The sequence below is a fragment of the Dermacentor silvarum genome, chromosome 4 (assembly GCF_013339745.2).
Source record: "Dermacentor silvarum isolate Dsil-2018 chromosome 4, BIME_Dsil_1.4, whole genome shotgun sequence".
NCBI classification, from domain to species: Eukaryota; Metazoa; Arthropoda; class Arachnida; order Ixodida; family Ixodidae; genus Dermacentor; species Dermacentor silvarum.
Window position 1 is genome coordinate 17,612,568 of NC_051157.2, and position 24,315 is coordinate 17,636,882.

At 48.9% G+C, this 24,315-nt stretch overlaps 1 protein-coding gene across 1 annotated transcript in view; it reads left to right on the top strand.

Moving 5' to 3' along the window:
- Nucleotides 1-24,315, top strand: part of LOC119449543 (CREB-binding protein-like) — a 57,757-nt gene that overhangs the window by 2,495 nt on the left and 30,947 nt on the right. Inside the window, 9 exon segments of the mRNA XM_037712732.2 lie at nucleotides 1,099-1,472; nucleotides 2,228-2,395; nucleotides 2,917-3,183; nucleotides 4,574-4,925; nucleotides 6,784-6,951; nucleotides 7,995-8,262; nucleotides 20,365-20,482; nucleotides 21,846-22,203; nucleotides 23,427-23,797. Of these exon segments, the coding sequence (XP_037568660.1) occupies nucleotides 1,099-1,472; nucleotides 2,228-2,395; nucleotides 2,917-3,183; nucleotides 4,574-4,925; nucleotides 6,784-6,951; nucleotides 7,995-8,262; nucleotides 20,365-20,482; nucleotides 21,846-22,203; nucleotides 23,427-23,797 (2,444 nt within the window).

Below are 24,315 nucleotides of genomic sequence, written 5' to 3' on the forward strand. Positions count from 1 at the left end.
ATAATATGCAATGCGTGTGGCTGGGTGCATTACTGTAGGAGGAGATGTGCATGTTAATTTATTGCTTATCTCCAGAGGCGTTGCCTTGCATGCATGCATGCATACATACATACATAGCACAGTATGAAATCAAATAGTAAGGTTCAGCAGTCACAAACTGCTGTCAGATCACTTAACACTTACTTTTCATGTTTCTAAAGGCCCAGCCACTGCAAGTGTGATGCACTCAGAAGTGTATATGGAGTTATGTTGTGTTCAATGTGCTTTTTATAATGCGCATGTTCAGGAACTATGCATTTCATTTAATACTTCCATAGTGGCTGCAACGAAATGCTACAGCTTTTGCAACAATTTTGTCAGGGTAGATGGGAGTTTTTCTACCATGCTTTGCTGCAGTTTCAGCTGTTCTGTCATTCTCATCAACATTTCCGGCCATGGCTGTTGTGTCTCCCTCTACAAGGTCTAGTCGCCACTCGGTTGTAACATTTCGATGTTGTGAATTGACTTTGCAGCACATGTAGCATATCCAAGCATCACCTGAGGGCCTGTAGGATTCACAGGAGCTGTAAATGAAAATGCTGCGTCTTTTGTACAGGAGTACATCATTGAATATCAAAGCCATCTTGGGGGTTAGCTCATGACAGTGAAGAGTGCATGTTGACAAAAATATTTACAAAATGTGCATATCGCAACATTTTTATTTTGACTGACACGAATACATAGGCATTGCATGTGCTGCACTCTGCAGGCTTCTGAATGATGCTGAAGCGGGAAGGCAAAAGCTGCAGGCGTGAATGGCTGCTATAACAAAAAGTCTTCCAACTTGCTTGAGATCGCAACACAATGCAGTCAGATCTTGAAATAATGATTTGTTTCTTTTGGTGCACACAGTGACGTCAGAACTGCAGTGCAGGTTATATTGTCCTTCTGAGTATGAAACAGTTCGCTTCAACAATTTCTCGTTACGCAAGATGACTGCCTCAATGTCAAGAGTAATATTGTATTGCAGGCTTTGTGGTTTGATATGAATGGATGCTTTTCTAGTAACTTTGTCCATGAATACTCCAACCATCTTGTTGCTGCTGCTTGTGGTGGCAGATTTCAGCCGGCTCTGGGACCTGGAGAATGAGCTGCCAGAAGAGCTCATGGGTTCAGGAGGGGGCCCACCCCTGGGCGACCTGAGTGGTGGCCCCACCCAGCCGGCGGGTGCTGCCCAGCAGAATGGCACAGGTGGTGAGGAGGCAGCTGGCCAGCGGCATCAGCAGTTGTCGCAGCTGCTGCAAAGCAAAGCCAACCACGGGAGTCCCAAAGAGCTGGGTGGTGGCCCCAAGCTGCTTGGTGGGCCTCTGCTCAATGGTCCTATGGGGCCCATGGGCCAGGCAAGACCGCCCCCATCTCTTGGAGGCTTGCTCGGACCAAACTCTCCGCACGGAGGCCCCTCTGGAATGGTTGCAGCCCCGCCCGGCATGAAGGTAGCTGCATGTTTCTTATCTTGGCTGCTGGGAGACGTTTAACAAAGATGCTTGCAGTGAGGCTACAGCTTTGATTCTGGGTTGTTGTGCTCTAACAAAGCAGAATGTGAAGGTACCCATGTATGGAGATCTTGGGATATGTTAGACAGCCTCAGGTATTTTGAAGATAATAATTCTGAGCGTTGCAGTTCTGCAGGTTCTTCTTTCAGGAGTTTTACATGCCAAAACCAGTTCTGATTATGAGGCACGCCGTAGTGGAGGGCTGCGGATTAATTTTGACCACCTGGGGTTCTTTAACGTGCACTACAACGCAAGCACATGGGCGTCTTTGCATTTCGCCTCCATCGAAATGCGGCCGCCACATTGCTCGATCGATCGAGGATTCGATCCCGTGACCTCGTGCTTGGCTAACTGAGCTACTGCGGCGGGTGCAGTTAGGGGGCATGGGTGTTATAATGTAGGGATTCCTTTTACTTGGTACTAGTTCTTTGTTATTATTCACTGTTCATGTTAGGCTGATATCACTGATAATGTAGGTGGAGTGCCACTTGGACTATTGCGGGAAAAAAAAAGAAACATATAGTCACATTATTACAACCCAGGTGTTTCTTATGGGCAAACAAATTCAGTTTTGTATATTGCTTATACGTGTGTGGCAAGACAATGTCGCATTTATGGTGTATGTTGGCTTGAATGATTCATTAATCTTTCTTAAATCTAGCAAAAGATGTCAAGTTTGTGTGCATGTATTGCAGGGGCCAGGCGGAGCCATGGGCCAAGCATCGTTCCATGGAGGTTATGGCCAAGTGATGTCAATGGGCCAGTTGAGTCAGTCTCAGCAGAGGCCCATGGGAGCCAACCTCGGCGCTGCATTAGGCATGCCCCCACGCTATTCAAGTGTAGACTCATCGCAACTGCAAAATGTGAGCTGCACATTCTTTCTTTTGATGCCCCATAAGTTCAAACACTGATTGCTCAATTCTAATGCGCCTTTGATTTTAGTGCTGACCCAATTCTACCGATACCGACCCGTCACTACTGCGCACGGAAGCCTGGCTTCACATTGGATCATGACATTAATGTGGGACAAAATAAGATGCGACAGAAATGAGCAAGGTCTGGCAACGCTACAGGATGGAGAGAGGAATGTTATGTGCTGATTGTTTTCGGTGACGTCTCTCCAGAAGGAAGAAAGCTTCAGAAAAAAAGAAAGGGAAGCAGAACAGAAGAAAACTAATAAAGCTTCGCACATTATGTTTTGCATGTCCTTAATATGTAATAGCTTGCTTGTTTACAATAAATGGTCATTCACTTTTTTAAATGTGTTCCTTTTCATTATCTGATTAGTTCACTTCTTGTGAAACCCTGCTAAGATTGCAGTATGTACAAACCGTTCCTCAGCTGTAATTTGTGGTGCCACTGACTGTGTCTTCTGCTTGTGCAGCAACATGGGCAGCCACCTCCTCAGCAGGCGCAGCAGCTGGCTGGTCCTCCAATGGGGCAGGCGGCTCCACCCCCGGGTGTGGCGCCCTCCCAGCAGCCGCCACCTCCACATCCTGGTGGAGGTGGTCCCCCCCTCGGTACACCTCCTGCAGCAGCAGCCCCCTCAACAGCTGACCCTGAGAAACGCAAGCTCATCCAGCAGCAGCTTGTGCTCCTGCTGCATGCACATAAGTGCCAGCGGAGAGAGTCCCAGGCGGCTAATGGAGAGGTGTGTGACAACAACCAAACTAAGTGAATGTAGTCATGCCATAGTTTAGACGCCTCTCACTTGTGGTACCACTTGGGGCAGCTTTCATTTGTCATGCAGGAGTAGGGAGAACCACTAATCCGTCAAATGAGCAGGAGTCAATTTGCTCTCTTGAGGATTAGGATAGCAGTTTGGGCGAGTTGGTCGAAGTTCATGACGTAAATTCACCACATACCACCGAAAGGCAGAAAGAAAATAGGTGTGTGGTTAGCGAAAACTGCTAATCGTGCATCTATTTTCTTCCTGCATTTCGGTGCTTTGCAGTAGAGTGTACTAGAATGGGGGAGTGGGTCCAGCGGACGCCTTAGCAAACGCCGAGGGTGAAGCAAAAAACTCGGAAAATGTGGTGGCACTGCCGTCGCCTTATTCGGAATCTCCGGCCAATAAACGTTGGCTCTGGCTGTTTCGGCGGCGATCATTGGCTGAGGCGAGCTCGCGGGCTGAGTAGCTGTCGTCTGCTCGACGCACCGTCGTTGTTGCGTCGTTTGCGTTATTTCCGCCGCTCTTTTTCCATTTTATTTACAATAGATCGGTGGGGAATCATCTCAGTGTTACCGCCACCGGGTATCCGCCTGTCAAAGTTCCATGCAGCTGTGGTAGGGTCTCTGATGCGACAAGCGTCCGGCCGGCGAGCGAGGCCGCTCATTCGGGAGAAAGCGACGGTGGCGCCACCTGGATTTTCAATAAAAAATGCCTCAGTGCAGAGCCCACTTTGGACCCACTGCCCTAATCTAGTACACTCTACTTTGCAGTACTACATCTACGTCATGCTCTGCAGGTAGTGACTGAGTTCTGAGTGTTTTGTAGTCACTAGCAGGGGAAATACGGTGCTTATTGTTGCACATCACTGTGATGTCGCATGATGCGCAAGCAGTATTTGATGACAGTGATTCATTGCTAAATGCTGCCTGCATCATTTTGTTCCTCCATTGATTAAGAAACACAATTGCCTGAGGGCCAACATAAAGCTTGTTTTCATCAATGTGAGGCATGAAATGAAATGAAATATTCTTTCCATTTGCACCATTTACCGTGTTTATCAAGAGGTAGAACAATACTTGCTTCTGTAAACACCACAAAACAATTTTAGTTGAAGCGATTAATAAAAATCTGAACCTGCATCACATTCTCTGCTGTGCAAGTTTTCTCAGAGCAAGTTCTCTGCTGTGAAGCCAAGATGTTGTTTTTGTTGTGTGTTAGATTTAGATCTAAAACTGTGTTAACACACAAGTGCAACTTAGTGTTAACAGCACACTTCAGCCACAGCGTTTAGGGAATGTGCCCCATACGAAAATTAGATCCACGAGAGTACACGCATCCGTCGCATAAGACGTGTCCATGTACCGTACAGGTTCGCCAGTGCTCATTACCCCACTGCCGGACAATGAAGAACGTGTTGAACCACATGACCAACTGCCAGGCAGGCAAGGCGTGCCCGGTGCCCCACTGCGCGTCCTCACGGCAGATCATATCTCACTGGAAAAATTGCACACGCAACGACTGCCCGGTCTGCCTGCCCTTGAAGCAAGCCTCGGATCGGCGGCAACAGCAGGCTGGTGCTGCGGTGCCGCCTGGACAACAGGGGCAGGGCCCTGCACCAGCTGACATGCAGCGTGCATACGCTGCCCTGGGCCTTCCCTACAATGCAGCTGGCGGGGCCTCCGTTGGGCAACTGGTCAACAGGGGGCAGCCAGTCGCCCAGAGTGAGAACCTACTGTTGTTTGCTTGTTCAATGTAAGGGACACTAAAGAGGAAATTAAGTTTAGCTATGTTAGTAAATAATTCTTCTACAGTACCATAAAAAGCCACTCTTGCCACAACACAATAGTTCCCACAACAGTTTGTTGTCTGCTCAAGCCTGGCTAAAGGTCTACGTTGTGTTCATTTTTCCAAACAGCATGTACAAGCACAGTTTGCTTTTCTTATGACATGGAAAATATAAACGTGGCTCTCGTGATGAAAAGGTGCAGCTAGCACTTCATTTTCATTTGAATTATGACCAGTGCTACCATGGGTTGGCTTAGTGGGCAGTGCAGAGGAGTGCACTTGCAAATACAGTATAGACTACTTAAAACGCAACCGCTTATAGTGCAGGACCGGATATAGTGCAGTCTTTTCAGACTCCCGTTAATTTTCCCATAGCACTCCATGTATACACGTATCGCTTGTAGTGCAGTTGTGGGAAACGAAATACCGGTTACAGTGTGGCTGCCTGGGAGTACGGAAGTCAGCGGAGACGGCGAACACTCCCCTCAAACGGGCGCCCCAAGGAGTGCTCGAGGAAGAAAGAGACGAAGTGGAGGAGAAGGGCATGTGGTGCGAACGAACAGCCAGTGAGGCTGAAACCAGGGGCGCGATCTTGTACGCGTTCCAAAATGGAACGGAGGCGGTCCGTTCCATCGAGCCGCACATGATTGGTCAATTTGAACTGTGAGCCGCACACAATTGGCCAATTTGAACCGTACGATCAAATTGACCAATCGTGTGGGGCTCGATGGAACGGACCGCCTCCGTTCCATTTTGGAGCGGCGACTGTGGAATGGGAGGGAGGAGGGCAGCAGGGAAGCAGTTTTCGCCTCGACAGCTCCGCCGCTTCGGTGGCTCCCCTCGCCCTCCCTTGTAGCTCCCTCACTTTCGACTGTCACCGTGCGCGCCCGCAGGCGCCTCCGCTCCAGCCGGCCCGGCACCAGCTCCCCGAAGTTTCGTTTTCTGCCGTTATCGGGAAGCGGGCGTTTGCTGGCGTGGGCAGCTTCGTTGGCCGGCCTGGGACAGCGCCGCTGCTTCCCTCTGCGCCGTAGCCGCAGCGTGCAAGATCAACACGTGACTAAAAAGTAGAGGAAGCATAAAGGAGAACGAAGGGTTTACTGCCATTTTTTACGCGTGGCTACGGTAGCGTGGCTGAGACGTACACGCATGTTCCGGCGCAACGCAGAATCGGCGACCTTGCCATTTGAGAGAGGATGAAATTTCCGCCACCTTTTTATTTATTTATTTTTTTTTTTCGCGCGCGACATTGGGGGGTCTCTCCTAAGCTTTTACTCTATGGCGGTGCTGGAGCAATGCCGGTCTGAGGCGCTGCCGCGTGATTTGGTTCGAATTAACGAGATTTGGCTGTAAATTGAATGCAAACGTTCTAGCCGCATTCCTCGACTGTCGCATACACGTGGCGGCTCGGTCCACATGTTTTGTATATGTGCGGGCCTTGAAAATTGTTGCTTTGGTTATAGTGTGGTACCGTTTATAGTGCGGTACCACTTATAGTGCGGATATTCGCGACTCCGGCGACTTGCATTATAAGCGGTCTACACTGAAGTTAGGAAAATGGTCTTTTGGGTTCTGAGACTTTTGTCTTTCTGGGTGAAGCTCTAACTGAACGATGAAATTTTCAAATCGAATGAAATTTGTGAGCGGGTACCGAGGTTTGCAAAAACTAGATGAAAAAGAATAATCTGCTGCCTTCAGATGTTGAAAAACTGCCTCAAAGTCCTTACGAGTGTAGCTTTTCACTAAATGCCGTGGCACAGGCGTAATTTTTTTTTATTTTCTTCTTTGTGTGTGCAGTGAATGACCTGCAAGGGCCACCTGGGCCTAGCCACTGCAGCCCGCAGGATCTGCTCACAGGGCCGAGCCCCAACTCGGTTGCTCCACCTCAGGGGGCTCCTCCAACTGTGGTCTCCTCCATGGCTGCTCAAGCACCCCAGAGGCCTCCCCTGGGACCTGCCACTCAAGGTAGCTGTTCACTGGGATGTGTGGTGTGTCTGTAGGGCTCGCTGTTTTACTGCATGGGGGGGGGGGGGAGAAAGGGGTCATTTGCAGGGTGTAGTCAGCAGTCTAAGCATGTTGAGAAATGCGAAAGCAGAATTTGACGTCGTGTCTGAAAATTTTGACTGGTCAACCTGTTAATGCATTTCCATGGCCTCCATGATCAAGTGGCACGTGGTCTGATCTCGGAGGCAATGGCGTCGCTTTTGTGGCAACAAGAGCTGCCCAGGGGCCGTATTCTGAAATGTTCCACTTCGGCGATATTTCGCCTTGGCGATAGTCGCGTTCAATAAGTCAACCTGCTGCTTATCCGTGACGTCAGCATGCACTACCAACACGCGCACTCGAACGCTTCGCAAAACACACGAGAGGGCGCACCGTTTGAGTGCAGAGCAGCTCGGGTGTGTTTTTTTTTTTCGAATGTATCGGCCACAGTACGACACAGGCGTGTTCGTCTATTCAATACATGTCGGGAGCACACACTGACACCGTGACGTCAGTGACGTACACCGGAAGTACTAGGTGGCGCGACTTCTTTTCCTGTTTTCCTCAATCAGCGCGCGCCTGAAAGTGAAAAAAGAAATTTCGCCCAAATGGAATGTTTCAGAATACGGCCCCAGCAAGGCGGCCATTGGCGTGGCAAAGGGCTCAGGATGTATCGTTCCCATGGCTGTAATCTGTCACCTGTGGCTGTGCGATACTTAAAGTGGTTGTAAAGGCAATGCCGTAGTTTTTTTCCTAGTACTCGCAATATTGTGCCAACCTAAATCGCACATTACATCTTTAAGCAATGATCATATGCCAATCTTTGATGTCATGTTCTGCCTACGATGGACCCAAAATCGCTGCATCAGGTGATGCTGTCGCTGCCGCTCAACGATCTTTCCCTGGCCATTGAGCTGATACAGTAAAAGCATGTCAACTGTTGACGTGATAGCCATTTGAGGCTTTATTATTGCTGAGGGTTGCGCTGAAGGTTCTTCCCCCTCTTTTTTTTCTTCGTGGTGTAGGTGGGCCTCAATCATCGTTCGTTGGTGGGCCTACATCACCAGCAGCGTTGGCTGCTGCAAAGTTGATGAAGGCTGTTCAGCAGCAACAGCAACAACAGCAGCAGCAGCAAGGCGGCCCTGGGGCCGTGTCCATAGTTCCCCCAAACCAAGTGGCTCCCCCAGGGAGTGCGCCAAGCGGTGTGAGCCTAGCGCAGCCAACGGGAGGAGTCGCCAAAGACTGGCACCAGTCAGTCACCCGGGACCTCAGGCATCACCTGGTGCTCAAAATGTGAGTGTATGCCTGTTCATTGCCACTGACAGAAGCGTGTTCCGAAACTATCTGTCCTTTGAAAACTCACTAACTTTGAGACAGGGTGTAGAAAACCTTCTGTCCCTGCTCCCCGGATGCTATGTGTACAATGCGTATACCGTGCAGTCTGCTTATAACGATATCAAGAAAAACGAAAAAAACAATCGTTATAACCGGTCATCGCTATACCTGGACTGCCGTAAAAAAAAAAAAAAGAGCAAGAAAAAAAAAAAAAAAGAGCTGCTGAACGTGCCTTAGTAACGAAAAAAAAAAAAAAATATGCCACTTGCGATAAGAAATCGACGTTGTAGAAAGTAGGCTGTGAAAAATAAAACATTTACTTATACCTCTAAATAGCGTCTCAATCGTTATTAAGACTTCGAGATTGACTCCAACCAAATAAGGAAATTTACTAGCCCGACGCTTCGGAACCAATTTGGCTCCTTCTTCAGGGGGTATTCTTCGGAGGTGGCGGTGTGCCGCTTTTAAAAGGTCCGTCGTAACAAAGGAGATGAAGGGGGAGAGAGCGTAAGGTGCGGAGACACTTGGCAGGGCACCTGCTCTAGACAAACAAAATAGGTGGTGGGGGTGGGGTGGGGGGGGGGGCTTCGGCGTCGCTGGTCGGCTGGGTTGACCGATGCTGGGCGCCCTTTAGTCGCGGGAATGCGTTGACGAGGGACAGGAGGGGAGGATTGTTGGTTTGGTGTTGCTGACCTAGAGCGGGGGGTCCTTTCTTCCCTTCGTTGCGTCTGCAAGGCCATGAACATACAAAGAAGGAACAATGCCCTTCACGCGGTTTATATTACCCGCCGTGTTCTGAATGGGCCAAGACTCGAGTAGTAGCCTTTTTCGCCAGTTTGTCTCTGTTTGAAGGATTTGGGTTTCTTGGAAAGAAATCTTGTGGTCGGCGTCTTCGGAATGTTCGGCGACGGCGCTATTCCAGCACACATTGCAGCATAGCAATTTGTACATGATGAAATGCTCTTTCCAAGAACATGCGTTGCAACGTAAAGAAAATATTAGGTAACGCATAAAAATTCTAGAAAGCACCATTTTTGTTGCCAGTTAATCAAGACAACAATGAAAAAACATTGATATCTTCAAAACCATTAATATCAAAGGAAATTAAGAATATACAGTAGAATCCCACTGTTATGTTCCCGGGTGCTGCGTTTTCCCGGCTGTCACATCATTTTCGGCCGGTCCCGGCACAGCTCCCATAGAACCCAGTGCATTGATAACCCCACTATTGCGTCGCAACCTTGGGATCGTTCCTGCATCATGTGTTGTGAACTGCCAGCCCGCGCCGTCCCGAGCAGCCATTTTGACTTTTCATGTCGCTTGGCTTGATGGCTTGACGATAGGATTGGCCGCCCAAAGTGCCGGGGGCGACACCTAAGACATACTTTCGGTTTCCGCCAGCAAAAGTATGGCCCTTGAGATACGTATTTGCTATCTAAAGATGGTGTCTATGATGCGTTGTGGCCCTAAAATTGGTTTTGGCTCACAGATGTTCGGTATAACGTCCAAGGGTGATAACGCCGTCGCCGCGCGCCGTATCCTCTATGTGCGAGTGAAAGCGTGCAAGGGGCATGACGAGGGGAGCCGACGACCGCGTCTAAATCTCGCGTGCGCGCGCAAGAAAAGCAGGAAGGAAGCCTTCTCCCGTTGCACTCGAGGCACCGGCGAGGGAGCGAAGCGCGAGGAATAGCGGGCGGTGTTGTACTCTGGCATTTGGAGACCAAACTTTAGTCTCGGTGGCAGAAGCCATGACAATGGTCAGAAGACTGACCAGTCTTTTTTCAACCCAGTCAGTTTTTACAACCCAACAACACAGTAAATTCGTTTACAGGCGTTTTCTCAGTGTTATCCTTCTGTCTATTTGAAGTTTTACAATGGCCAAGGTCACGTGAGTGTTTCGTGTTCATTCATCACGATGCAGACGTGACTCCTCATCGGTGCGTCAAAGTATGTCTGCCTGCGACTGTTGGCAGATACAGTAAAACCCCGGGGATACGAACCCGGCTGGTGCGAATTTCGGTGTGATACGAATTCGTAACATTCCCCGGCCGAAATACATTGCTCACAATACGAAAAAAATAGGCTGTTCCGAACGTGTTGCCGCGCCGCTACGGATCATACGAACGCGTGAGCAACAGCGGCGGCGGCCGAGCCAGCGGGGCCACCGGCACAGCGGGATCCATAGTCGCCAAGCAACAGACTACGTCACACGGCTGCGCAATCCCTCATTGGTCCCGACGTCGAGCGGACCGAACCACATCACAGCCTAGCCGATGCTTAGCGAGAAATTAGACGAGGACCAATGCTGCAACGACGACCGCGGCGCAGCCTCGACGGCCAAAACGCTCCCTGCACACGACTTGCTCAGGCGTTCAGTGGCGTGCGAAAACATTCCCAAGATCACGTGCGCGCACTTATACGCCTTTCAGAAGGCGATCGTTGACGATTTGGACAAGAAGAAAACGTCCCGTTGATACGTTTTTCAAGGGACCGCGAAAAAAAAAGAGAGAGAGAGAAAAAAAAGCCGCAGTTCCGCCTGAAAGGTGAAGCAACGGAAACGCAGCAGCAGCAGCGAGCCAATTGACCTTTGCGCTGTCTCTCGCTTCAACGCGAACTAAAGGTCGAAGGCACAGCGCGTACGAAGCTACTGGCACTAGGCGCACTTTGTCAACATCGCAGATCATTTTGACGATAAGGTCCGCGCGGGCGCGCACTATGCGCACGTCGCAGATCGCTTTCAGGATACGGCAGTAACGGCATCCGCGCGGGTGCGTCGTATCTGCAACGTGCCGGTCGCTTGTTGCAACTTACACCGCGCACCGACAATGCTCTCAGCAGCGCGCCAAATCATGTGGCGGCGCCTCCGACCGGCATTGCTCCGACATCGCCAGAGAGCAAAAGCTTAGGCGAGACTCTCAACGCCGCGCGGAGGAAAAAAAAATAGAACCGCGGCGTCACGCCAAGGTTGCTGTTTATGCGCGGCGCTGGAACACGCGCGTACGTGCCGACGTCTCAGCCAACGCTGCGGCTGCAGCGCGGAGGGAAGCAACGGCGGAGGCCCAGTTCGGCCAACTCTCGCTTCAACGGCAGAAACCGAAACTTCAGGGAGCGGGCTAAGTGGCGCCTGGCCGGCGGGAGCGGCGGACGCGCGCGGGGACATTCGAAGGTGAGGGGGCTACGAGGGTGTTGAGAGGAAGGGCGAGGGGCGCCACCGAAGCGACAGAGTTGCTGAGGCCAAATCCGCTTCCCTGCCGCCCTCCTCCCTCACCTGCGACAGTCCCCGCGCGCGCCCGTCGCCTGTTCACAACCACAATCTCGCTCTCTCGCCGTGCCTGCGCCGCCCGCTCTCTGAAGTTTCGTTTTCTGCCGTTATCGCGAAGCGAGCGCGGGCAGTTTCGTGGCCCTCGCTCGATATGTGCTTGCGCGCCGCGATATTTCACGAAAACGCACCGTTCGTACGTCGTGCTATCGTGCACGAATATTTCAAAAACAAGTCCTTCTTTTACTTCGAACAAATTTTTGGGCCCCTGTGAGTTCGAATTATCGAGATTTGACTATACATGGAAGTCAATGTGATTTAGGTCGGGACCGCGAAAACGCGACGTAGCAGCCGGGAAAACGCAGCAGCGAGGAAGGTATAATTGGCATTCCACTATTAGAAATCTTTTCTGGTAAAAATAAATCCATTTTTCTTGATATCTTGTATGTTTTGATGATACGAATTTCGGGTGATACGAATATTTCGCGCGACCCCGCGAGATTCGTATCACCGAGGTTTTACTGTAGCAAGCTTGGCATAGCGGCAGAAACGCTGTCGGCCGACGCGGCTGATGCGGAGTCACGCGTAACCTTGTGGAAGTCTATTTCTGAAAGTGATTGCGCGAGAATGTAGCTCCTGCTCAGTGCTTTCTGCGTAATGTACACGTGAGATTAACCCGTTCCTTTCTAGGGATGCTCGCTGCTTTTCAGTCTAACGTGTGTGCATAATCTCAATACCCTATTACTCATGAGCGCTAGTCTTCCAGTGACGGTTTGCCGCCAACTGCCACGCCTGCCTCCGCTGTTAGGCCTAACCAGCGCGGCCTCGGTGACCGAGGCTATGGTTTCGCATAGACTCAATGCAAATTAATTTGCAGCGGCCGTATGGTTCTCGGGAAACCAAGAAACCATCTCGTCAGCGAAAGTGTGGGCATGGGGGACAAACAAATGGTGCGAGATTTCTTATAACTGCAATTTCTAACTACAGTGGAATCTCGATGATACGAATCTCACGGGGTTACGAAAAATATTCGTATTAGCCGAAATTCTTATCTTCGAAACACAATTAAACCTAGCTAAATTAAGGTGAACTCACTCAGGCACACACACGTTAAGAGCATTTACAGTACAGACCACTTATAACGTTACCGTTTATAGTGCAGAACGGGCTACAACGCGGCCTTTTCCGACTCCCTTTTACCCTCCAATAGAACTCCATGTATCCGCATACCACTTAGAGTGCAGCCGCGTGAGACGAAATACCGGTTATAATCCGGCTTCCGCGGGAAAATCTCGCCTCGGTAGCGAGCACGCTTCTCAACGAGGTGCGCCCAACGATGGGAGAAGAGATCAAAGAGAGCGATGCGGAGACGTGCAGCATGAGTCCCAAGGGCTATAAAATCGTTGCCGCGCGCCGTATGTGCGAGTGAAAGCGCGCGGGGGACGCACGCCTTCACGGAGAGCGAACGCACAGCCGAGAGCAAGCGCGACTTTCGTCGCGCGCAAGGCCGTGGGGGGGTATGGGAGGGAAGGGGGGGCGACGCTGTGCTGCGGCACTAAATGCGTATCTTGCGCCGTGTAAAGGCCGTTTCACATGGCGCGATTTTCACACAGCGACATAGCGAATTTCGTCGCTCAGCGACCGCCGCGACGTCGCAGGCTCTCCGCGACGGGATTCCATTGGAATTTCCGTCGCTGAGTCGCAGCGATCGGTGCGATATGGGCGGAGCAACGTGACGTAACAGCAATCGCTGTCGAAATAGGCCCTTTCCTGTTTTGCCGCGTGTTGGAAGCTTAGCGGAGCAATGTCGCGCACCAGTTTCAATGATGCTTTAAAAACAGAGCTTCAACAGGTGTACCCACCAGCACCTGTGGCTCAGGAGCTTCATCAACAATTTTTGTTTTCTCCAGCTTGCACAATTCATTTAAAAGGAGAAGCTGCATGCTATCCAGGTCGGGAGCTGACGCCGCCTTCAACATAGGGCACGTACCCTCACGATCGTCGGCGTCGTCCATGTCTTCTTTGCTACAAATCGTGCCAGGCACTTGCACATTTAATAGCAGCTACTTCTTTTGGAGAGGCAAATACTCCTCCAGGAGAAGAGTTGTGGCTTCCATCGCACCGCAACAACACAACTAGAGTGTACAAAACAAAACCCATTTTCTTTCCTCCATGACAAAACCACCCCACCACTCCGCACGCTTATGCAGTTTGTGCAGCATTTTCACTAGCCGCAACTGCGGACTAAGCGATCGCAGTCTCAACGCGTTTAAAGGCTGAAAAATTGTGTAATATTCTATTTTCAAAACAAATAATATGAAATTGTAATATTTGACTAGTTTCCATGTTGTTTTTATTTAACGATGCAGGCATGGATACTTTGTGAGCAGGGAGCAACCTTGGAAGTCGCTGCGACGGAAATCGCGCGGTCAAAGACTCATGTGAAAGCCGCCAGCGAAAAACGCTCGGCGACGTGCGCGACAGAACGATTTTTTTCTCCCCAATCTCGCCATGTGAAACGGCGTTAAGTGGTTTCTTGCAACCGGGCGCAAGGCTAACTGGCGACGCAATCTTCCACGCGAAAGGAGCTAAGCGGGAAGGCAGCGCGGGAGAGAGAGAGAGGGGGGGCGACTTCTAATCTGCCAACAAATGCATTCTTGTACACTCGGTCACAAAATATCGTTGGGGAGGGGGGGGGGGGGGGCGAGTGCGTGGCCGAGCGGTCCTCCTCTCCTAGCGGCGCAGCCCTGGTGCCGAGACCGACGCTTGCGCGCATGTGCGTCCCTCCGTGACTGCAAGCGTGCATGTTCCCTCGCTTGCTCTAAGCGCCGGCGATATCCGAGTGTAGTCGCGAGGTGGCGGCTTCATAACTATGTGAACAGTGAGCTGGCGTGCGTAGCTGTGGCCGCTTTTTGTCGTGTCACGAGCGCGGATCTCCCGGTCGCGAATGCAACACCGCAGTTCTTGTTTCTGCGCTGCGCCTTTTCGTGGCCAATCTTCGTTCTTATTCTTTTTAGGAACGGGGCGTTCTCCCACAGAAGAGCGTAACAGAAAAGGCACTCCATAGAAAGTGACAGGCAAGATTTAAATAAACCTATTTCCGTTACATCAGCTAAGTTTTGCACGTCGAAGCCGCACCAGTGCCAATCGCAAGAGGGGCACCTCGCAACGACACTGGGATATCGTCGGCGCGCAAGGAACAAGCGCGGAAAAATGCACACTTGCAGTCACGCATCCCTAGCGCATCCCTAGCGTTCGTCTCGACACTAGGGATGCGCCCCTAGGAGAGAAGGACCGCTTCGCCACGTGCTCGCGCCCCCCGCAATATTTTTTGGCCGAGTGTACTTTGCGCCTGTGCCGGCTGTCGGTGTTATCGCTCGCACCGTTTCTTGAAAGCGATCTCCACACGGCTCTGACCTTTGTATGCGCTGTGCTTACGCGCTCAGTTTCCATTGAAGCGATAGACGGCCATGCTTCCCCACGCCTGCGTGGGGAAAAGCACAAAAGGAAAAGCAACAAAAGCGCCACCGCTTCAAACTCTTCAAGCCCAGTCGCGGGCTCCACGCTGTCCGCCGCCATGTCCGCGCCTCTGTACCAAGAGAAAGGGAGAAAGCGCGTGACTGCGCACTGTTCTTTCGCGGCCGTCGGTGGGGCGGCGTTTATTCGTATCAGCTGACACTGGTCGAAAATCGATTCGTAACAACCGTTCTCTAGCACGTTGCAAAGTAATGGGGCTCGGCCGGGACCACAGAAAAATTCGTATGATCCTGAAATTCGTATTAGCAGTGATCGTATCATCGAGATTCCACTGTACATTGTGTGCTTAGTTAGGGTGGCTACGTGGATAATTTCTAAAAAATCGAACCAGACAACTTTCGGTGTTTGGATGTCAAACAATGGTTCAAGAGAGAAGTTTGTAGTGCCGCAAAGTCAGTATTAACCCTTTGTGGGAAACTTTTACCCACTTTCCGGCTGTCCTGGTCCGAAACTATTTTGCCAGTTTCTGGCACCGCGAAGAAAACCACAAACTGTGGAAGAAAAACTCACAGGATATTTATTTTTTGTTTTGCATTCTGCAGGCAACTCCTCTACCGATACTTGAGCAGCGTGTGATAACCGCTCGAAGCATTCTCCTGGGTTCAGGCCAGGGTTGTTACTGCAGGTTTCGCAGAAAAACACAGTTTCCCTCCTGCCTCCGTTTGTTTTTCGATCACTACAAGCAGCACAGTCCTTGCTGCTTCAGGCTGGGAGCTTGTAGATGAAATTGCTCCTCCCATCTAGCCTTTCCTCGCACTCCTTCCGCGCAGACGGGCCCCGCTTTTTCGCTCTAGCCCTCATGTCACCCACAAGCTGTTCGATGAGGTTGCAGCGGTACTGCAGGTGTCGCTGCTCTTTCTCACCATGATTCTGCAGCTGTGTGCGCCTCAAAATAAAGCTATTGACAATGGAAACCTCTAGAATCTTTCATTAAATGCACCACTCTAAAATGCATGTGGTGAAAAAGTGGTCATGCTCTGCAGCGAACCGCGCAACATGCAGTTCCGCGCGCCGCTCTGGTATCCAGAAGCCGTGCTGAACATTGTGCTGCACCCTAGTGCAAAAAGAAGTAAACTTCAACAAACAAAGTTTATTTATCCCTCAAGAGATGGCGCATCATGTATACAAAGAATGCACACGAATCGCAGTGAGAAAAAGCACGAAATTTAACCTCCGAACACCATTGTCAACCGATGCCCGACAGCGGACCGACACGGACCGCAAAGGGTTAAAGTAAATCCCGCAGGTCCAAAGGTCAATTACAAGTGTAAACGAATTGTCTTTGGCTTGCATTGGCTATTCTTGCCTATAAGCCATGTTAATTTGATAAAACTTGCTCGCTGATACTGAAACTGTTGACTACACACATTTTTAAATTTCGCCATCCCATTTGCGATTGCTGCATTTGTGATTGAAGTCATTTGATATAAATGCAGTCTATCAAATGCGCTGTGGACCATATGAAGGATGACATCTTAGGGCTCTTTATAGACAGTGATAAAGTGCTGTCCAAGAGGGATGATGATGGACATTTGGTAAATAAATTTCCATTCTGTGAAGGTAAAGTTTGCTGGTTCTGCCTTTTTCTTATTGCCATAATCGCAGGCATGCATTGTTTTTCTTGCTAAAATAACGGGTGTGTGTTCAATGTTTAGTTGTTTAGGAGCTCTGTCATTTCTACGTTTAGTGTGCTTCGAACCCATAAAATGTGGGTGCCTATTTGATTCGGTGGGGGGGGGTTAGAATTTGGGCAAATAGTGCCGGTAAATCGATTCGTTTAGATGTTTTTTTTTCGGCCTCTTGTTTAATTCAACCTGCCGGATAATTCGAGCAATTTCGTTGTTCCTGGCAGGGTCAAATTAATAGAAGGTGAGTGTATTCGAAGATATTGAATATTTGCATGAGCCTACTTATCGTGTGACCCGCCCCGCTGTGGTTGCTCAGTGGCTATGGTGTTGGGCTGCTGAGCACGAGGTCGCGGGATCGAATCCCGGCCACGGCGGCCGCATTTCGATGGGGGTGAAATGCAAAAACACCCGTGTACTTAGATTTAGGTGCACAATAAAGAACCCCAGGTGGTCCAAATTTCCGGAGTCCCCCACTACGGCGTGCCTCATAATCAGATTGTGGTTTTGGCACGTAAAACCCCATAATTTAATTTTTAATCTTTTTACTTATCGTGCGTCACATTGAGTGTCCCAGGTAAAATGGCGGTGTGGCAGCCTCGGAGCAAATGATGAAGGTTGAAAGTAATAGAAATTGAAAGAGTCGTTGGAGAATACTTACTCAGCATGTGTGGTTATAGAAAAAAGTAGTTTTGCCCGAAAGGCGAAGCATAAATTGCGATAGCAAATTAGTAGAGAGCTATACGGAGTAAGGATAGTAGTTTTATAGGCTGTATAAACTTGGACACATTCGCTTACTAACTCAAATAACAAGCAAGGTGTCAGCGTGCACAAGCAAACATGAATAGATCATACTTGATGACTGCATACAACCGCTGTCAAAACGCTGGTTTGGGCAAGCGCGCCAGCAGCAATGAGCGAAGGTTCGTGCGGTCTATTGCTTCAACAGAAACTGAGTGGCAAAAGCACAGCGCATACAAAGGGAGGAGTCTTGTTGCAGATCGCTCTCAATATACGGTGCGCGCGACCGCCCGCCGCCGCGCAAAGTACAAGTACGCAGCTGCTCGCAGAGCAGAAACCGCACCCCCTCCATGAAAGCGCGCGTCCCTCGCGTGCTTTCACAACAGCATACGGTGCACGGCGACGATTTTATTGCTCTTGGACTTTATACGGAACCTCACGGCGGCGACGACGGCGGCAGAAATCTGCTTGGAGCGTCCATATAATTGCTGTCGCAACAAAAAGTGAGGCATACTTTGGGAGTATCTACAAGCGAGCTCTGTGGTTGTGCTCCAGCAAAAAAAAAGTAAATAAATATATGTGAGAAACTTGCATTAATAAATTGTTTGATTGCCAGATGAGATACGATCGGTTCTCGCGCATCTTGAAAAAATATGCAGTAGTATTTTCGGTTTGCCTGTACACAAAGTAATAGCACATCTATAGGTGAGCATCTTGTGGTATCATTTTTAAGCCACACTCATGAATTACAGTGTACAATAAAATCAATTCTGGTGAAAGTTGGGAGGTAGCAGCAGCTTTGGTGTCACACTTGGCGTGTTTGATCTGAAAGGGCCTATTCTGTTAAACATGCACTTGCATACCTGCCAACCTGGGGACTGAGAAAATTGAGGGGGGGGGGGGGGCGTTACCTTTTTTTAAAAAAATTTTTCACACAGCACATGCGATCTGTCAAGTCTCAAAGATTTGTTTTCGTCTAGGTCCTAGGTCTCATGGCCACATTGATGCTGCAGATACGAGGCAAAATCATATTTTTTCACTAAAGGGATTTAGTTACAACTAGGTTGCCACGACAGGGTAAAGTTGTGATGAGGTGTCATTGCTGCCATCGACTGCAAGAGTGAAATGCGGCGCTTCAGGCTTTTCATCATTTCACCTTGCACCTCTGTAGCCATTTCATGCACAATGGCAGTCGTCTTGGTTCTGCCGCATTCGTATCGCTTCGCATCTTCCCACTTCGTGAACATCTTGCGCAGAAGTGGCCCAATGTGATCACTTACGCTCAGCGGCAAATAGTGCTTGATGAGAAATCCAGTGAAAACGCACTCCGCATGCACAGCACTGTCTTCATTGCTGTTGCCAAAGAAGTTGCTCACGGCCCTCTGCTTCTCAGCAGCACGAAGGAAGCTTTGGTGCTTAGTAGTCGTCAAATGCAGTTTTATGTCTCCTTTACCGTCGTGGGCCACGCTCATGTTGCATGCGCAAGTCGTGCACAATCCGAACTGCTCGCTTTTCCTGTACGGCACGAAACACTTCCGTGTTTCCTGTTTTGTGCCGTTCCTGCCATCCTAGGAAAGGTGAGCAGTTTGAATTTTGCACGACTTGCGCATGCAACGTGAGCGAGAGTTCTGAAGTGTAAGACTTGATGTCAAGAGAGCTGTGAAAAGCAGAATGTTATCATTTGCCACTCCTCAACGCATTGTTCCGCAAGGAAGAAGTTTGGGCGTGTTGGTAGGTCATTGTAATATTAACTGGGGATACATAGCGCTAAAACGACACAAGGATTTGTGTTCCTGTGTTCTTCTTCGTCCTTGTGTTGTTTTAGTGCTATGTATCCCAGTGAGAATTGCATTGTTCCGATCAGAGGCGAATTGAGTTAGGCAATCAAACGGCTTCGATTCCAATCTGACTTGGACTAGCTATCTAGCTTCGTGATGGCAACCACGATGTGGCTGTGCTGCATGACAATTTTCTTTTTTTTTTTTGGAGATAGGGGTTGGGGCAGTTTATTAGGAGATTTATGGCCGTGCCTGTACAATCGGGAGTATATGTCAGAAATCGGGAATCTCCCGTGCAAATCAAGAGAGTTGGCCAGATATGCAGTTGCCGCTGTACACGCATGTTTTGTGATCATTTTGTGCTTGTTTCTGACATTTACATGTACAACGGCAGCCCTCAAGGGGTTAATACTTTGTTAGATTGATGGTGTTGTGTACAGTGACCAGCATTCCTATTTTCACAATGTTAAAAACTTTTGTGCTGATCAGTTTTGTTTGATTCAAATTTTGCTACAGGATCACACTTATTAGTTGTCTAAATCTTTTACTAAAGCACTTGGAATTCTCGCTTGCCTGGTTTGTCTGGAAAGCAAACTGACCTATGCGTACATTACTATCAAAGAAGTTAGCTTCTGTAGCAATGTGCATTGGTCTTGCTGCATGTTTGGAACAAGAAGTTTTTATGAGAGAAACAATGATGCCCAGTGTTTTATCAAACAGTGCAGACTAAAAAAAAATCGCTTGAAAGCAGACATGAGTGAAGTTGAAGCAGCAGTATGCGTGAAATATTTAACATTACATTAAAATTTTAATTCTGGGTTTTGACGTGCCAACACTACGATATGGAATGAGGCACGCCGTTGTGGTGGACTCCAGACTAATTTTGACCACTTAAGGCTCAATAGCATGCGTCTAAATCTAAGTACATGAGTTATTTGTATTTCCTACCATCTAAATGCGCTTCCCGCGGCTGGGATAGAACCAGCAATCTTGAGCTCAGTAGTTCAACGCCATACCCACTAAGCTGCTTTGGCGGGTACCAAAAATGCAGGTCACTGTATATGACAGTTGGATCGCTGCTGCAGTCTTTCACAGTTTGGTTATGCTCTATCCCTTCCAGAGTGCAAGCCATTTTTCCCACCCCCGAGCCAGCTACATTGCAGGACCGGAGGATGAACAAGCTAGTCGCATATGCCAAGATGGTCGAGGGAGACATGTACGAAATGGCCAACAGCAGGGTATGGCACGACTCTTAAATTGTTTGGTGGGAGTATGGGATACAGTTAAACCTCGATGTAGCAAATAGTTTTACGGTTCGGGATTGTCCATAGAATGGCATGCATTTTTAGCGTCAATGTAACGAAGTACGTTTCGCCACGATTTCAAGGTAATGAAATTTCACTTCTGCTGCGAAGGAAGACCAAGCCATTAAAAGAAGACTTTTCCACTAGTGCCATTTTCCAAATGGTTGATTTACACACAGTTGTTTGTGGACGCTGAGTGTGGTTACATGGTGAAGTGCTGTTTCAAACACTGTTAGAAGTTGAAGTTGTTTTTGGACACCAGCAGGGATGCCGCAGAAAAAGTACTTTTTTTTTTTTTACACAAAACATTAACTGCATGCTCTAGTTAATAGTGCTTAGTGCTTGCGTACGTTTCAGGTGACACGGGATTGTCAAAAGCTTACTGCACGAATGTGTACAGTGCCTGTAAAGAGAGCACTCATTGAGCAATGCGCATGCATCCAAGGTGTTGTGCAGTGGCAGTTATATCTGTGGAAAGCAGTGTACATATTTCACAACAGGGCAAGCTGTGAGGTGCCAGAATGTGAACTTTGTGCCACTGATGTTTAGCTGACAAGCTTCTGCCTAACACCCGACTGTGGAAACAGTTGAAGAGGAGAGTTATACCACAGACACGCCTTTATGCACCATGCAACTACTTTGCTGTTGAAAGGTGAAGCGCTCCTTGGACATAGTGCTGCACGTGAAAGTGGACATATAAAAAAAAAAGGTCCAAGGTTATTTTATGCAGAGTGTGAACAAAGTGTTTCAGTCAATAACACCTGCATATTTTTCAGGTTGCACAGGTGCGACAAAAGCTTATTGCATGACTATGTGCAAAGTGCAGAAAACATTGGTGCTCAGTTTGTGCGGCTGCAAAGCTCCATAAGACGGGTTGTAATGTGCCAGGAAACTTTTTATAGTAGCGCCAGTGCTTAAGTTGACAAGTTTCCAGACAAGAGAAATCAACTGAAGAGAAAACTGAAATATCTCAATGCACCAGGTTGATGCTCAGAGATGTCGGCCATCACAGTGCAGCATGCGCTGTGCTGAGATGTGTGAGCAGGAATGAGTGGTGCGGCTCATTGCATGGATTAGGGCTTCACCTTTATTTGCCAATTTTGGTTCTAACCTTTCGGACGTGCCCCATACACATTTTCTCATTTAAGGGCCATACATTTTTTCTTTCATTTGGATTTTAATTGCTTAGTTGTGCTCACCGTACACGAGTAAAAGGCAAAACATGTACCTGCTTTGAAAACTCGATAGTGCTTGCTGAGGAAGCAGGTTGTTGCAATGGAATTGGGTTTTTCTGCAGGAGGAGTACTACCACCTTCTGGCGGAAAAGATATACAAGATCCAAAAAGAGCTTGAGGACAAGCGGCGCAAAAGCAAGGAGCAGATGCAACTTCAGCTGCAGCAACAGCAGCAGCAGCAGCAACAACAACAACAACAACAGCAACAACAACAACAACAACAACAGCAGCAGCAGCAGCAGCAGCAACAACAGCAACAACAACAACAGCAACAACAACAACAACAACAACAACAACAACAGCAGCAGCAGCAGCAGCAGCAACAGCAGCAACAGATGCATGCAGGCACCCCTCCTATGGGAGTCCCACCAAACACCCTGGCTCCTGGAGCCACCGTGCCAGGCCGAGGACCAGCACCTGGTCAGTGCTGCTGCTGCTTATTTACATGACATTTGTGCAGGATGTTCTAATGGATAGAGGCTCAAAGTAATATCAGTGGGTACTGTGCTTTTCGATCGCTTAAGCCCGGGATACATGGAACAAACTTTCACGGCAAAATTTGCACGGCAGGAATAGACGCGGTGCCGTAACGCCGATGGATCGCTGGTATCGCATACATAGAGCGAAAAAGAGGCGGATGCCGCTGCGCCGCGCTCGCTGTGTATCTGTCAGTGTTGCCAGACTCCATGAATGCGTTTTTGGCAAACAAAATAAATATAAATAGGCTTTTTGTTGTATTATTTGTTGTTAATGGCTAAGCAACTTGCAAAAAAGTTTCAAAGAGGCGCTTAGAAATGATTTCCACACATTTCAGTGAGCTGTAAGGATTTTAGCGGGCTGGCTTTGCGTCGTCAGGCTACATTGAGCGGTGGCTCCGTGGTAGAAGGAGAAGGTATTGCGGTTCTCCAACAGCGATGAGTTCACTTTTTTGTGTAAAAACACATTGTGGTGATACGGGTTTACCTCAGTTTCAGTTCCTGTTTTAACGCCTCCTCCAACAAGCGTTTAGTACTGCAGCCGGAGAGGTTACAATTACCAAAATTTGGCGTGAAATGAGCCTGTCAGCGGCTCTCGTTCTCGATCCCCCAGGCATTCCTTGCGCCGTCTGGGCCCACAGAGACGCAAACAGCCAGAAGACCAGGCATGGTCGGCTTCTTACTATAATCTGCCGTGGCTCTTTTCCCTCAATGCACTCGAGCAGAAGGGGCGTTTGGCGGCTCCCAACAAGCTGCCGGAAGTCAGACAGAGATAAGTCGTCGCGACACCTGGTGAGCTTGCGAGGCACTCTCGCCACTTCTGGTGGGGATTTTCGCCCGGCGGAGTTTTTCCGATCGGACCGGGTCGCCGGCGGGAGCCAAATTTTTTGACGCCAAGCCTCGAGCGTCTGCCCACTCCATGTTTCCACTCCATGTATCCGCGGTTTTCCACTCCATGTATCCCGGCCTTTACTTGTTAAACAGCAATAAGCAAAGTTTCGTAATTTTACAACATACCGTGACCCTAATTTTGGATAGAATGGACATCGAATATAATGGACCTTTTTTTTGCTGAATTTTCATGATCTGTTTTAACGAGTATCTACCGTAATAACCTCTTCATTGAATTTTTTTGGTGGTGTTTACAGAAATGTGTTGATTTTACAGGATTGGGTGCAGCTGTCAATTCTCAGATGCAGCCTGGAGCACCTTCTCACTTGAGTGGTGCCACTGGAGCATTGGGTGCACCAGTACCCCAGCGTATGGCACCCCCCAACATCACTGTGCCCGGGCCTTTCCCCCCCAACTCCTTAGGGGCTCCCCCAGGGGCGCCGACTGGCTTTGGGGGACCACTGCAGCAGCAGCAGCAGCAGCAACAGCAGCCTCAGCAACCACAGCCACAGACGGCAGCACCGCCAAACTTTGGGGGTGTTGCTGGTGGGGGCAATGCTTTGGCTGGATCCCTAGACGGAGGCATGGGTGCGCTCAACAGCCAGTTCCCACAGTCACAGCAGTTCGAAGCCATGAAAAGACACCTGGTGAGTGTGGCCTTAAAAGAAAGCACAGTGGCAGCATGGAGCATGTTGCAACCATACTGTTGGTATTGGGACATTTACCTTGGACAATGCTGTAATTTCTCTGCATGTGCCTCCTTCCATTGGTAGCTAAATGGACTACATTTAGTCATGCAGCAAAGTAATTGCTTTAATGTTGGTTAAGGAAGGTTGGAAGTGAGTTGAGGATGTTTACTTACGTAAAGCTTTAGCAGTGAGCAATTTCCATACAATTCTTTAGTTTGGGTGAGTTATAACTGAAAGAATAAAAAATTAATACTGTTCTTGTCGCATTACAGGCAAGCTTTCAGTAGGCTTCTAGAAATTGAAAGCCTATACAGTGTAGAAATGGTACATACTTGTCAATCATATTGTTCCCATATTACTCTGATCAGATTGTGACAGTGAGTGTCATAATGGCAGTGTTTCAAGGCAAATATGTATGCCTTGTTACCCAGATTTTTAGAACATGGGAATGTAGAAACCTGGCTACATGCACAATA